Source organism: Uranotaenia lowii, chromosome 2 (genome assembly GCF_029784155.1).
Source record: "Uranotaenia lowii strain MFRU-FL chromosome 2, ASM2978415v1, whole genome shotgun sequence".
Classification (NCBI taxonomy): domain Eukaryota; kingdom Metazoa; phylum Arthropoda; class Insecta; order Diptera; family Culicidae; genus Uranotaenia; species Uranotaenia lowii.
In genome coordinates, this window is record NC_073692.1 from 314,140,709 (window position 1) to 314,156,342 (window position 15,634).

Sequence of the window (15,634 nt, forward strand, 5' to 3'; positions counted from 1 at the left end):
TTTGAAGCAATGGCTGGTGCGAGTCTGGTTTTGGTATGCCAGGCGTACTGGGTTCGATTCCCGGTATCGACAAGAAAACTTTTGGGTTCGAATCCCATTAGTGGCCGACAGGTAAGATGTGTTTCCTCATATAACTGACTATAGAATAAGAATGTTCAATCAGTTGCCAGCAGGCCAAATATATACACGGATGCCGGAATACCTGTATGTATGTTGTATGTTGGTAATCCACCATGGGTGCACGGATTCACCGCAGTTTCTGCCTAAGTATGTGCTCACATGTATTCTTAGATTATTAAGTTCGACGAATCTCCAATGCAACTCGTACACTATACCCGGACCCCATGGCTTCGTATGAACTGTAGTGGAGTTAATGTATTTTTGTTGATGTAGGTTTATTTTTGGAAGAACGAGTCAATCAGGTGGGCTAGTTTACTTACAGGTATTCCGGCATCCGTGTATATACCTGGCCAGCTTGCAACTGATAGAACATTCTTATTATATAGTCAGTATATATGAGGAAACACATCTTACCTGTCGGCCACTAATGGGATTCGAACCCAGTACGCCTGGCATACTAAAACCAGACTCGCGCCAGCCTATCCGCTAGACCACATCGGCGCTTTCTATACACGGATGCCGGAATACCTGTAAGTAAACCAGCCCGCCTGTTTGACTCGTTCTTCCAAAATATACCTACATCAGCACGCAATACATTCACTCCATAACAGTTCATACGAAGGCATAGAGTCCGGGTATGGTGTACTCGTTGCATTGGAGATTTGTAGAACTTAATAATCTAAGAATGCATGTGAGCACATACTTGGGCAGAAACTGCGGTGAATCCGTGCACCCACGGTGGAAAACCATCATACATACATACACTGGTTAGGATATGGGATATGTTTTATTTGGTCTTTTTCAGACATATGCGCTGAAAGGACAATGCCAGCAATGAAAATGCTTTTTGGTGCCGGTCCTGGATGGAATCTTATGTCGATAATTCCACCTCCAAGGAAGGCCATTATTGGAAAAGAGTTTGATTTGAAGTGTAGATTTCCCTTTTCTACTAAAGCAGCAGAGGGATGATCGCTAGCCTTGTAGTCAGATCGAAAGATTCATCCGTATTCGGATGCATTGCTGAAGCCTTCATCAGGAAAAAAGATGAAGGTTGCGCCGCTCAAGTCATGGGGCTGACCCCATGGTCTCTGATGTAGTTTTCTTAGATAGCTACGCATAGTTCCACTTAAGTGTACATATTTTAAAGAGCGAAATTCTAAACGGTTCATCAGGTAGTGCAAAATTCGAAACTGTTGGAAATAATTGAAGAAAAAATTTCGTTTTTCTTATATCTTCTATCTGAGTTATTATCAACATCCTCTGTAAAGATAATCGATGAAAATTAGATTAAACCCCTTCACAAGACACAAAAACGTTAAACACACTTCAACAGCACCGCAATCAGCCAAAACTAATCGCCATTTGCATTCCTTTTTTTCTCTTCCTCTCTTCTTCAACCCGTCAGCTGTACCTGTCTTCGAACATCACCCTGGCCGATTACAACATGGGCTACTGTCTGACTGGGACCCTGGAACGCGGCGACCAGCGCTCGAATCAATTCCAGACGACCCACTTTGCCGTCATTCGGCGTTGCTGGCCTTCGACGGATCCGGAAGGAGGAATTGGCGGTGGAGGAGCCAACGGTAAAACCCAACACACCTACATCGATTTCCTGTTCCATCGATGATAGACGATGACTGGCTGATGGTTGGGGGGCATAACACTAAGAAAATACAATATACGTACTACCAGAAGAAGGTTTAGCTTCTGACAAACATCTTACTAATCGAAATGTGATCCGGTGTGAGCAGAATTGATGGCCAACGACGAGACGTTCCTGCGAAAGTACATCAATTTCGGATCGGCTCAGAGGAAGGTACGAAAATTTATGACCGCTTTTATTGATTTTATATGTCACGCCTAGGTAAATTGTCGATTTGAGGGGGTGGGGTCCAACATGGAGCAAACGATAGGTCATAACCGTAACCTAGTCAATGTCATAAATCAAGGTCGACCCGAGCCTGAGAGTAGACGTAAAATACCAGTCGTATCGTTGGCGTTTTTTTTATGATTGTCATACCGAAAACACACACAAAATCAACACATTAATGAAAGTCATTCCCGGAATAAAAATGACTCATAAAAAACCAAAACAAGGTAACAAACAAGTATTATGTACAGTCTAAGTGAAACCAATAATATAAACCAAAGGTAAACGAGGCAGAATGATTTTTATATTTGATAGATGAGATCAATCAAAAGTGAACAACAAAGAGCGAGAGAGAGATAGAGGGAAAAAAAGTAAGCAAGCGAGAGAGAAGAATGAAACGTAAAAGTATTAAAAAATCAAACATAAAACTATTGAACGAGGCATATTTTTGTAGTAATCGTTTTGTAAATAAACAAAGAAAAAAGCATAGCTTCCATCACAATGAGTACATTCTCATGCACGCACATAAACACACACACGTACTCCTGAACACACAAACACACTCACGCATACGCAAGCTACACATCCGTATAAAGGCACATGCGAACAGAGATTAATGCATCCATTTTATTATCGTCATTTGGGTAATTAATGATGTGAAAATTGCGATGGTATTATTATTATTGATTTTTGACACAGATACAGGTGTGGACTGCCACGGTTATTAAAACATCGTTTCAAGTGTTCGGTTATGATTTATGAATTGATAAATTGAATTGATACCTCTGTTATTTTATTTTTCTAGAAAAAGAGAGCCTACAATCATCCAGCCGGAATTAGTTATGAAAGATTGAAAAACTTTTTCCTCATTAAGATTTCAATGGCCTTCATTATCATTTATCTTTGAAAATATATAAATTGAGATTGATTTGTTTTAAAATTGATGAAACTATTTTTTTAACAGAAAGTAGAGTAACTTTTCAACACTCTGAACTTAACTTCAATAAATGATTCAAATTACTGAAAATAAGATATGACTTTTTCTAGGGTATAGCAAAGCTCAGAAAAGTGGTCTTCACTGTAGACGAGATTTCAATGAAGGAGCTGGGGAAAATAAATATCGCAATTTACTCAGGATTTGGTTCCAGTAAAATCTGAAAAGTTATCCGGAGGATGGAATGCAGGGTTGAAACAGGTAACAACATCAAAAGAATTGCTCAAAGAACTGGGCTGCCTAAAAAGGGTCTTGTAAAGGATCAACCGACAAAAGACCAAGTAAATTCCTTTTTTAGTTTGTAACCACAGGTGGTAAACCCCGGTTTACAAATTGTATTCCAAGACACGGCGAGCCACCTCGTCCCCCCAGTTTGCTATTTTGGGTCCATGGGTGCAATTGGACGAAATTCTCCCCCTTACGACTCTACGCCTGAACTCTCCTCTAACGACTTGAGAACCGACATCTCCTCGCAATGACTCGAGATTCCCACACAAACCTCTCCTCTTCGCGACTTGAGGCCTGATATCTCCTCTAACGACTCGAGATCTGACCCCTCCTCGCATCGACTTGAGGCTACCTCTCCTCTGCACGATTCAAGGCCCGATCTCTCCTCTAACGACTTGAAATCTGACCTCTCCTCGCAATGACTCGAGGACCACTTGTACCCCTCCTCTTGTTGATAAGGGGGCCTGATCCCTCCTCTTACGACGGGTCGGGTCTCGCCTCTTCATAAAGACTCGGGGTTGACCACACAAACCTCTCCACCTGAAGGTTTGAGGCCTGACCTCTCCTCTAACGACTCGAGGCCCGACCTCTTATCTCAAGGGTTCGAGGTTTGCCAACTTGCCCGTCGTGTGCCTGATCGAGAGCAGCTTATCCTAGACTCGCGCCTGTCACGGCACACGCGCGGGACTTAACGCAACGACTCGGATGGTTCCCGACGAAGATGTCATCCTACTCCGACTCGAATGGCTCATCCGGCGTCGAGAGCCACTCTACCCGTGGGTATTCCCCGAACGTGGAATAACCCTTTCCCAACGATTTCCACTGCGAAGAAGGTCAAATCTTATCCCCACAGCTTCTGTCGTTAAACCGCCCTACTCAGATACTCCCGGAAGGTGGAGGATCCTACGCACGAACGCGGCGCACCCACGGCATCCGCTACGCAGAATGTATTGTCTTATCTTTGTAGCTTCAAACCGAGGGGTCGGACGCACTCTACTCCACAGCCCCCCGTCGATGGGGTCAGTCTACTCCGACCGATGTCCGGTCTTCTTTATCCCCCTTGGCTGGCAACCCTATGATTTTTGGCCCGCGGATTTTCCTGCCTGTTGTGTGCCAGATCGAGAGCAGCTTGTCCTGGACTCGCACCTGTCACACACACGTACGGGACTTGGAACGCTACGACTCGGATGTTTCCCGGTGACGACATCCTACACCGACTCGAGAGGCTCGCCCGGCATCGAGAGCCTCTCTACCCGTGGGTATCCCCCGACAGTGGTTAACCCTCTTCTCTCGAGATCCGCTACTAGGAAGGTAAAGTCTTATCCCCGCAGTTTCCCTCTTAGGAAGCGGCACTACTCGGATACCCCCCGACATTGGGGTATCCTACGCACGTTCGCGGCGCACCCCTGACCGCCGCTACGCAGCAGATGTTGCCTTATCTTTGTAGCTTCGATCAAGGAATCGGACGCACACTACTCAGATGCTCCCCGTCGATGGAGTCATCCTACAATGGGAAGACTCACGATATGCTTCGTGTATACCGCATACTCCCTAAACTCCACCTGGGGCCGCATACTTAAAGCATAGATCACGCAAAATTTGGACGCATTAAAAAGGGTCTAACTTGGAGCTTTGTAAACGAAATAAAAGTGTTTTGTAATAAAAATGTAGGGTTTTTATTGCACTTCAAAGGAAAAATAAGAAAAAAATATTTCGATGTTGTTTTGATGAAATTTCGATCTTTTCGTCTAGAACCACTCGTCATAGTTTGGACACCCTATTCCCTGACCTCAGCGGCCATTTTGTAGTAGTAGTGATACTTTGTGCTGTTTCTCCAGGCTCACTATTACAAGCAATATACATTCCGCCAATCATAAATTGAATCAAACGCTCTATTGCAGTAGTGTTTCATTGTAGCATATGCACACCTTTTGCCAACCAGGATTGATAAGTCTGTTCATTCATTTCAGCATTCTAGCATCTATCTACCACAACCACCTTTATACCTGTCGTGTGCCGATCGAGAGCAGCTTATCCTAGACCCGCTCATGTCGCAGCACACCAGTTGGACATCGAGTCCTCATTGGGGGCTTCTCACCTCGTACCTTGGGCGTGTCTTTATTTTCATAGCAATAGACATCATCCTCTAGTAAAACCGAGATGGGAATGACGTCCGCCACTACTCAGGCGGCTTTGGACGAGATGGTCCGATCTCCACTGATAGCCCGCAGGTTCATCAGCCGCTGAACGCTGCTAAGTCTCTACAGGTTACACTGTCTTCCCAGGGCCTACCTCCGGGCCGCCGCTTTGTACCGCGTGGCCATTGCCGCTCTTTTACACACGTAGTCGACATAACTCGTGAAACTGAGTCTGTCACCCCTAGGTACTTAATTGCTCGTTTGGACACGATATCGCACGGTCCAACTGCAATGGTACTTGTTTGGGGTGAGATCAGGTTGGTTATCAGCACCCTCTCGGTTTTGAGTTAGGCAAGACGCAGGCACTTGGAGTGCATGCAGCTTTCCACTGCCTGGATAGCTACTGTGGCAAGTATACAGATATGCCGTAACCCTCATTTGGGTGAGCGACGACGCATTCGGTGTCCAACTGACGCTGTTGAAGGCGTTCTTCACGTCCAAAGTGACAACTGCGCAAAGCGGAATCCTCTCTTCTTCGTTTGCCTGGCTCTGTCCGTTATCTTAATGACTGAGCGGATGGCCTCTACTGTATTGCGTCTACGTTGTCTTCAGAAATCTGTTGGCTAGCAGCAGGAGTCAAACTAGTTAGAGTTCACAAGTGACGTTTTTCTTTTAGCGCCCGACTTTTCTAAAGAGGAAGAGGAAGTATGCGCAACTTGAGTGATTCAACCAGTGGGGAACTGGATGCGCTCCAAGAACCTACATACGTCCAGTTCACAACAAAACCTAGATACTGCCATCTTGGTTTCGTTAGAGAACAACGTTTATTGCTACGCCCGCTGTAAGAAAAAAAAAAACATCACTAAGACCTTGCCGGCTTACTGAGACAGCTTAGAGAACCGTAGATCAAGGAACAGAAAGCATGGAGTAAATATTCAAGAGTGTCGTTTCCTGTAAGCGATAGGGAAGCACGTGCTTTGCCAATCCATCGGGTTGGATGTATGGGTGAACGTAATTGCGCCTCTCGCTATTACTTCTCCCAGCCATTCAATTGATGCGGGACTCAATTGATATGCTCTTAGCTTATTTTCAACATCTTTCAATTTTCTTCTATTAAGCATCTGCTTTGTCTATCCGTCATTTAATTTCAATCTTTAATTCTTCTATCAAGAATTTTCGTAGTAAAAAGTTCACCGCAACGCCATTAAACTATCATATAATAAAACTTTCTTTGCGGTGGATATCATAGGAATGAAGAAATTTCATTATTAGACTTTTGATTTCGGGAGAGCTACTTGGTTTGATATAGGATGACTTCATGGTCGGAGATCATCCGAGTCGAAGCGTTAGTAGATGAACTTCCTTTGAGGATTTCTGGAGCATGTGTTGTAACAGACCTGAGTCCAGGACAAGTGACGTTTGAAATACAAACGACAATCAGAAGATTGGATCTCGACACATTTCGAAGAGAGGTCAGGCCTCGAATCGTCAAGGAGAAAGGTATATACAAATGTTTGCTAGAGGTAGCTTTGTTCATGATTAAGTATTGCCGTTAAAGCACAATTTAGTCGCAGTTTTCACCCAAGATCGACGAACATTAAAAAAAAAATAAAGCCCAACGCCTCTAAAAATCCGCCTATTTTGCAAATATACATCCTAGAAACCACCTAGCAAATTTCGCATTTAGCACTCCTTGGGGTCGATATTCCTATACAACACTGCATTTCGGACTTGCAAAGACGCCGGAAGTTTTTCAACGGGTGATGCAAGACACAGTAGATAAACGGTTGGTCGAAGGGTTTGTTCGAACAGCAAATGCCATACTCAAGAAATGTGTAGGGCAAGCATAACGTTAGTCGATGAAGTACCTAGTTTCTTAGCCATATTCCGTACTGATGCCGGAAGTCGCCGTTGGAAGTAATCCTTGATTTTCTAGTCAATTGTAGGGTTAGCAGGGCCAGGTTTCCTACCGCGACTCGGGGAATCTGCGAAAGTACACTGCTCTCCTTCTTTGCTCGACGTGGTTTGAGATGCTCAGACACTCACTGCTTCTTCCTTAGCAAGTTTTCTGATGGAAAGACCACTCACAGTGCTACATTTGTGCACAATCCGTTTTCTTCGCTTGGAAGTAAAGCCACGCATTTTAAGATTTCTTTGGAAAAAATGACAAAAAATGACAACGCATACTTCACTTGGATGTAAACAACAGTACGCAGATAAAATTGACAATTCGACGGTTGTTTTATAGTGGATTTATTACTATTGGAATAGTTTATAGTGCTTTTTACGTTGCTATGGGTGTACTTCAATTTTGTGTAGACTTTACTGAGTAGCAGGCCCAAGAGTGATGGCAAGGCCTACTACATATCCATTTTTTAAATAAATATCTTTACTGACTGGTTGAGATTATACTGCAGGTCGAAAATGATGCTAATGGGTCTCATTCAAAAGTACTTTAGCTGGTGTCGTCAAGTGTGAGAAATTTCGGTTTGGAGTAAGGAAAAATGTTTTAACGAAGTTGATCCAAGGTTGCAGTAGTGAGTACGCGTCGAAGATGATGGCTTGACAAGCGTAATCGTTGAAAATACGATGAGTCAAGGCTGTGTGAACTTTGCAGGGGATTAAGCGCCCTCAGCATACGACTTGCAATGCATGGTCTGAAAATCAAGAATCAATCAAGCTGCTGCAGCTGTCCGGTATTGATCACAGTTGCAAATTCATTGTTGGCTTACTGTTTTGGCTGATTCTATTTTGGTTTATAGGTAAGCTTAAACTTCGGCATTCCGTGTAAATTGAAGTCCACATTCAAACCTGGAAGTTTTAAACAGATCCGCTGATAGATTAGGTCCCGGTTTTGTTCAGCAAAAGATTTACCCCTCAATAGACTGCCCCAAATTTGTATGGAAACTTCAAAACCTGAGAAATGTTTTGCGCTGCAGGTTTCAATTGATCCTAGGCCTAGTACAAGATCTCATGGAAAATTTGGACTCAATCGAGGCCCAATCGATGAAAAACTGGGTTTTCATGTTTCTCCCCAACAAAATGTCTCAGAATCCCAGACAAACTTCAGACTCGTTGAGCGACCCCTTCCCATGATTCGATCTGGCCCAAATTTGGCATGATAACTTGTACTAGGCATAGAATTAATTTTAGCCTGCAGCGCATAATTTTTTAAAAAGTCGGGTCATTTGGGGCACCTTACTCCTCAATCAATTTTTATGGGTTAAAGTTTGAAGTTCGAAAGGTCATTCTTTGAGGCAAGACATTACACATTAGATCTGATTGTGTCATACAAGAACCTATCATAATCATAATCATAATTCAAAAATCCGGGCAATATCCGGGTAAATTTGGTTGAAATCCGGGAATTATTCAACAAAGTCAATAAGGGCACTTGATTTTTTTCACATTAAAACTCATCAGCAGATTTTGAATCGTTTTTTAGGCTTCCAAAAAACCTGTCATGCTAATTTTTATAAAACTTGCTCAATAAATTTCGTTTTTGACACATAAATAAAAAAAATTACAACACAGTTTGTATTTTGTTTGTTTGATTTGGCAAACAAAATGAATAAATCCGGGCGAAGTCCGGGTTTTCCAATAAAATCCGGGCAACCAGCCGAACCGGACTTTGCCCAAATTATGTATGGAATATCTGGGCAAACTTGAAAAAAAACGGGGAAACTGGCAAGCTTAACCCATCATGAATACTAGTATACTATTGCTTGTATTAATTTTTTTCAATTTCAGATTTCAGAACTGAACAGATTTTGAAAACTATCTTGAAAGGTATAACTAATTATGTTTAATATGATTAATGCATGAGATTAATTATTTTTTTAAATAAAATTTGAACAAGAAATTTGGATCCAACCCTCGTTGGAGTGCTCATGGCGAATACAATTCAAAAAAATTAAGTTGTGAGGTTTTAAGGTATAATTTTTTCTCATTCAGCAGGTAAGCAGCAAGTAAAAAGTAATTTATAACTTATGCATGATTTTGTCAATCAATACAAGAATGTTCTTCATAAATTTGGTGAAAATGTTAAGTAACATCGATTAAATTTCAATGCATTTTCCAACTCTTCAGTACATCCAAACACTTACAAATCAACATTCCAAACAATCAAGAAAAACACACAAACTTCATTGATGTTCACACTCAAACATTCATCCAAATTCAAGAAATTGTTTTTCAAAAAAAAATCAACTCTCATTGAGCTCCAATTCGTAAGAAAAACGTCCCATTTGAGGTCTCCAAAAACTTCAAAAGCACACTAGGTAGTAGTTTGAAAATTGAAAAAGTGTGCTTAGAAAAATCTAGATTGGAGACCTCAAACAATTGTAAAACTAATTCGGAATTGGGATAGTCCAATCAAAGGAAACAAAAACAAAATAAATGTCCTGCCAGTATCTAACGTCCATGATGATAGTTGTTTGTAGAAAACCTCTAGAACTTAAAGAAACCAGAACAAAAAAAATCCCGTGGAAGTTCAAAGCTTCACAGGGTGTGTAGAAAAAATTCGATAAATAAAAAACTCCAAAGTCATTGCTACAAAATTTTAGGAAACAAAAAACAAAGCCGCAAAAACCTAGTGTGATTTTCTAACAGATGTAAACAGAGAGAGATTATTTTTTACTGTGCAGCTTGTGATCAAAATTTTGTTTTTGTTATATTTTTAAACCTGAAATAATTGTTAGGCTGTAGTGTTTGTAAAAAACGGTAAAAGAAAAACAGGAAATAGCTTCAAATGCTTGCAGTATTAGTGGTAGTGTTTCAGAATCTAATCTGGATGAGATAGTTTTCTCAATAAAATGTATAAATAGAAGCTCAGTTTTCAGGTGAAGAGCAAGCGTTAAAATGAAATGCCTGAAGAAAAAAAACATCTTCGAATAAAAACTGATTTAGATTTAAACTAGTGGAAAAATTTTAGTAAGAGAGTCACCACCAAAAACCCAAGAGCATCATTACCAAAGATTTATAGAGATAAAAAAAAGCGTAGTTTTTGTGTCTCAAACCAGAAATCAGAAAGCAGCTTAAGCAGTAGTCAAACCATAAAAAATGCCTATAGAAAAAAGCAAACAGTAATCCTTCCGAATACTTTCCTTCACCAGGAATCGAAACCCTCTAACAAAAGTTATTGCATCTACCTTTAAAAAGACGACAAACAAGCTTAAAAACTAACATTTGTGAATAAAATTTAAAACGCTGCTTCAAATCAAAACAGAAATCAACAATATTCCATTTGAGGAAGACAAAAATCTTCTGGCCGGTAGTGTAAAAAAATGGCTGAATCAACAAATAAAAAGGAAATGCAAGAAATTGCTTAACGGAAGTGCTGCTATATTTGGACAGAATTTTTTGTACCATTCGTAGCATTTGTACTTACTTTATTCGGTGTCCCGATAGATAGTTGAAAACTGGTGCGTAAACATTTTCGAGTAAATGTAGAGAACAGGAATCAGGATTTTCATCAAAATTTTACAAATAAGAAACTGTAGCATTGGTCAATTTAAAGTTGTATGAAGAAAAAAAACTGGATTTAGAGACATTATTTCAAAGTGAACATGAAACAGCAAATTATAAACTAAACAAATAGTGACAAACAAAATATGCAATGCTTACAAAATGCAAAGAACGATTTGAAAACGTGAGAATTAATTCGCAAATCGATGTACCCGTAGATATAAAAGTATAAATATATATATTTAAATGTAAGATGCTGCTACAAAATGCTGTAGTGAATATAAATGAAAATGAAAGCGCCGATTTTTGAACAGGAAAATCAAAATATATGTTGTTATAATTAATTGAAGATGTTTTTTTGCCGAAAAAAATATCACAATCCGTGCTCTTCTAAAATTCTATAAAGCTAAACTATAATCAAGCTGTCATTTAAAATTATCTTCACTTCCCTGAATAAAAAAAATCATCCTCATCCTAATGATGTTATTACGTTAGAAAAAAAACCGCATGTGGGACGTGAAGTGGACCGTAACGTAATTTCAAATTACCTTCTTGTGTCCAATTTAATTTCCACTGCAAAGCCATAGTAGCTTCTTGACAAGTTGAAGAGGGAAGAAAGTCCTACTTTAAAACAGAAAAATTAAAAACGTTATTCATCCATTCATACACCTAGTATGAGTTGAGATTTCCGAGTCACAGCACCATTTTGAAGAGCGGCCGCCTGGAGAATGTCATTTTTCTGGAGAGGAAATGAAAAACTAACATAATAAATGCAAAACGAAATGAATAATGTATGGAATGTTTAGTGAAGATTTTATCACCTTCTAGATCTCGCATGGTCGGGTAAGGTTAGAACATTTGGACTGAGCGCCCTAATCAAGTTGGTCTAGAAAATACAGTCATCATCACCAAACGTTTCTAGTTATACGACATCGTATCGATAAATGGGAAAAAATTTAAATTTTTAAGAAGATTTAAGTGTTTAATAGAAATGTACGTATTTATAACAGAAAAGTTGCTTACTTTTGACATTTTTAGATAAATTGTGTACAGAAAAATTACAAAAATCAACATGTATAACTTCAACAAGTTCAAAAAGAGTAGATAAAGGGCGAACACGAAATTATTGCGACACCGAAAATGTCATGCCAATTTTCTTATAATGTTCAGAATCAAACCAAAATTTAAGGTAGTCATCCGGTACCAGTTTCTCAGTTTTTTTTTCCAATTTTCTTTACATATTCTCGTCTTTGACTATCTTCTTAGTCTTCCCAAATTCCCGCTTCATTATTGCCCAGTACTGCTCCACCGGGCGCAGCTCCGGACAGTTTGGCGGGTTCATGTCCTTTGGAACAAAATCGACAAAATTGGCCTCATACCACACCAGGACACTTTTAGAATAGTGGTATCTTGCCAAATCTGGCCAAAATAACGGAGCTTCGTCGTGCCGCTGCAAGAACGGCAAAAGGCGCTTCTTGAGGCACTCATATTTGTAGATATCGCCATTTACAGTGCCCTTTGTCACGAAAGGCTCACTCCTCAGTCCGCAAGAGCCGATGGTCTGCCAAACGAGATATTTGGAGGCGAACTTCGACATTTTATTCTTCTAAGATGTGTCGTCCACATCGAACTTGCCCTTGCCGGTGAAAAACTCCAACTCCGGAATATGCTTAAAACCGGCTTTAATATACGTTTCGTCGTCCATCACACAGCAGTCATATTTTGTCAGCATCTTCTCGTAGTGTGCCCGAGTTTTAGCCGACGATTGTTGCCGCTCATCGTGGTTTGGGAAGTTCTGTACCTTGTATGTATGTAGTCCAGCTCTCTTCTTTGCATTCTGGACGTAGTTCTGCGACATGCCGATCTTTTTATCCAAATCACGGCTTGAGACAATTGGATTTGCTTTATTCATCCGCTTAACCTTTCCCTCCATTTTTTTGTTCTCCGGACCCGGTTTTCATCCAGCTCCTCTGCCGTGGTCCAACGTAAGCCGCTCCTGGAATCGCTTCAACACTTTGGAGACGATTGAATGGTGAATGTTTACCATTTTTCCCAACTGCCAAGCCGGTGCAACAGGTTAGGAAATTCCAGGTGTTTGGAAAGAATTTGTTCTCTCGACTCGCGTTGGTTCACCTCCATTTCCGTTGTATCGAAAACCACGACTTTGAGTTTGACAGCATGTAAACAATACACATCAATGAGAAAGTGTGCACAATTTGGTTGATTTCTACCCACAACGGTATAAAAAGTTATGCCCTGTTGAATGTGTCGTAATAATTTCGTGTTCGCCCTTTATTGAAGCAGTCTGCGATCAGCCAGAAAAAAACTGCTTGGTCTGCCTTGGACTGCCTGCTGCCCCCAATGGTTAGCTTCCCGAAAGTTCCGAAAGCTTCCGTCGCTAGTTTAGTTCCATTTTTACAGACTTTGAAATTTGCTACAATTTTTGATGACAAGAAAAACGCATCCTCTTCATTCGGCCACAGCCTACCAAGTGTCATTTTTCACATGGATACAATTTATAGCAAGTTCACTGGTGTTGAGAAAAAGTGGTAGAAATTTCGACACTTGTAGCACATTATGAAAATTTTACCATGCAAAAATCCCAAGCAACCAAAAGTCGCGTTCTTACTTAAAGGTGGAACTCCGAAATTCACATTTGTCTGAAAGAATGTTTTACGGGAGCTTCAGGTGACTCATGTCACGTAAAAGTTACTCAGGACCTTCCATCGCCCATTGAAAGGTTAAAATATCGTTAACGGAATTTCTAAGCGCTTGTAATGTAACTTCTGTTAAGAAAATCGGTTCCGTTCGCTAAGCACTTTCTAGCGAACTTTTAAGATACTTTTAAGTGTTTTAGAAAACCTATTTGAGACTTGAGGCGACATGTCAAATATGTCTGTCAATTTTACGTCATGGTATTTGTTTTGTTTATATCAGTACTGATATTTACAATGGATTTCAAAGCAAACAGTGAAAAAAGTTTAATCGTTGAAGGTTGAAATATATATTTTGAAAGAATTGTTTTTGAGATCATTTTCTATGGAAGAGATACCATCGTTTCCTGCCGGCGAATCGCAAATCATTCTGCGTTATGATGCCACTCAAGAAAAACCTTCTCGAATCCGCGAAACCATTTGCGAAACCCTCCTACCCGGGGAGTTCCGAATACGAGCGCTGTTTTGGCCAAATCCGGTTCCAAAAGGAAACTAAAATGCGGTTAATATTTTCGGACGCAGTCCCGGCTTTTTCAAAATGTTGATGAGTGTTCTGTGCATTTGTTTATGATGTGTAAATGTTTAGAAAAGGATTAACTAAATAACATTGTAATGATGAGTTTTGTAGTTATTTATTTAATGTAAGGAAAACCCTTTAAAATAGAAATAAAAGTTGAGCCATCGACTTTTTCATTTCCATAAATAAGCTTATTCATGACCTTAAACATTTCATAAAGTTAAGTTTAAATACTTCTTAATACGCAGCTCTAGAGACGATTGCTGGTTTGGTCGAAATACTGGTGAAATTCATAGCAAACTGGAGAGCAGTGGTTCAATTCTGTAACTAACAAAAATCCCGTCAAGCTAGCTCAGTAGCAAGGAACTCCTTGAGCTGGGTCTCAGAGTCGGCTAACTACTGGGTAATCGGAGGACCTACGCGAACAAACTTTACAGAAAATACTATCACAATTCTTTCACAAAAATTACAACAATCAATTTTGGGCAAGGAAAAAACGAATTTATTAAAATAGAACTTTGATTTAAAAAGAATTTTTCAACTAGTAATTGTTTTTATTTAAGACTTTGAGTGAGTGTTGTGTGGGTGTGGTATAAAGTTGATTTCTGCTGCTGCTGTTGAAGTTGCCTGGTTTCCCTTTTTCGCTCAAGCCGGCTCGTTGTTTTTGGCTGGATCGATAATGTAGGTTCTTTCTCCCCGGTGGGAGCTAAGACACTTGGTCCACAGATTATGTTGGATTCTGGAACACGCGGCTAGGTGGTCTATCTTCGAGTTAGCCTCCTGACTCAAAACGTTATTGGAGCGGAGTCAGGAGAATTACAGGAGTCTCCTCTCGTTGACGCGATCGGTTCGGCCTAGGATCTGGCCAGAGTGACCGAACCGAGAGAGGCCTCCTTTGCGTTTAGGGCTTAGCCCGAGGTATGTTCTCCTTAATGTTTATGGCCCTCGAGCCAGAGAGCTTCAGGGTCCTTCTACGGTTAGACGTAGCAGATCTTAGACCTGCTAGGCCAACGCTTGTAAATTTGAACTGCACATGAACGACATCGATGATTGATTATCTTTTGACTACAGTAGATATAAGATAACAAATAAGAAGTTTAATCGAAATATTAGGAAAATAAAAAAAAATGTGATTTGTTATGACTGGACACCAAATTGTTGTCGATAACCGGACAAGAAAATGTTCAAAATTATAGACGATTTCAACTTGAAACTATCATTTTTTCAACTCCATAGCACCCTCAAATGGTTAGCAGAAGATAAGGATTAAATAACAAAACTTTTTTGGTCCTCTGAGAAACTTTAAATTTTGCTGTTCGGTCATAGACAATTTTTCTCTAGTTTTTTCGAAACAAATGTTTCATTCTGGTTTGTCAAAAAAACGTTTATGACTGGCTTCATAGTACGTTCAATATTGGAAAACACATAATCACAAGACCTGTGCAAGTGATTTAAGTCATTTTGCTACGTTTTTGAGCCATTGGTGACAACTTTGGTGAAGTAATTCTTAGTGTCCGGCCGTAGACAATACTTTTGGAAAAGAGTGAAAACTAATATGAAATGATTTCTCTTACCACATGAATATAT

At 40.2% G+C, this 15,634-nt stretch overlaps 1 protein-coding gene across 2 annotated transcripts in view; it reads left to right on the plus strand.

Annotated features, from left to right (window-relative positions):
- Positions 1–11,160, plus strand: part of LOC129743734 (uncharacterized) — a 356,038-nt gene extending 344,878 nt beyond the window's left edge. For both annotated transcript variants that reach the window (XM_055735861.1, XM_055735862.1), the window contains one exon: positions 1,526–11,160. In XM_055735861.1, coding sequence (XP_055591836.1) covers positions 1,526–1,747 — 222 coding nt within the window. In that variant the 3' untranslated portion in view covers positions 1,748–11,160. The remainder of the gene's footprint in view (positions 1–1,525) is intronic.
- The last annotated feature ends 4,474 nt before the right edge of the window (positions 11,161–15,634 follow it).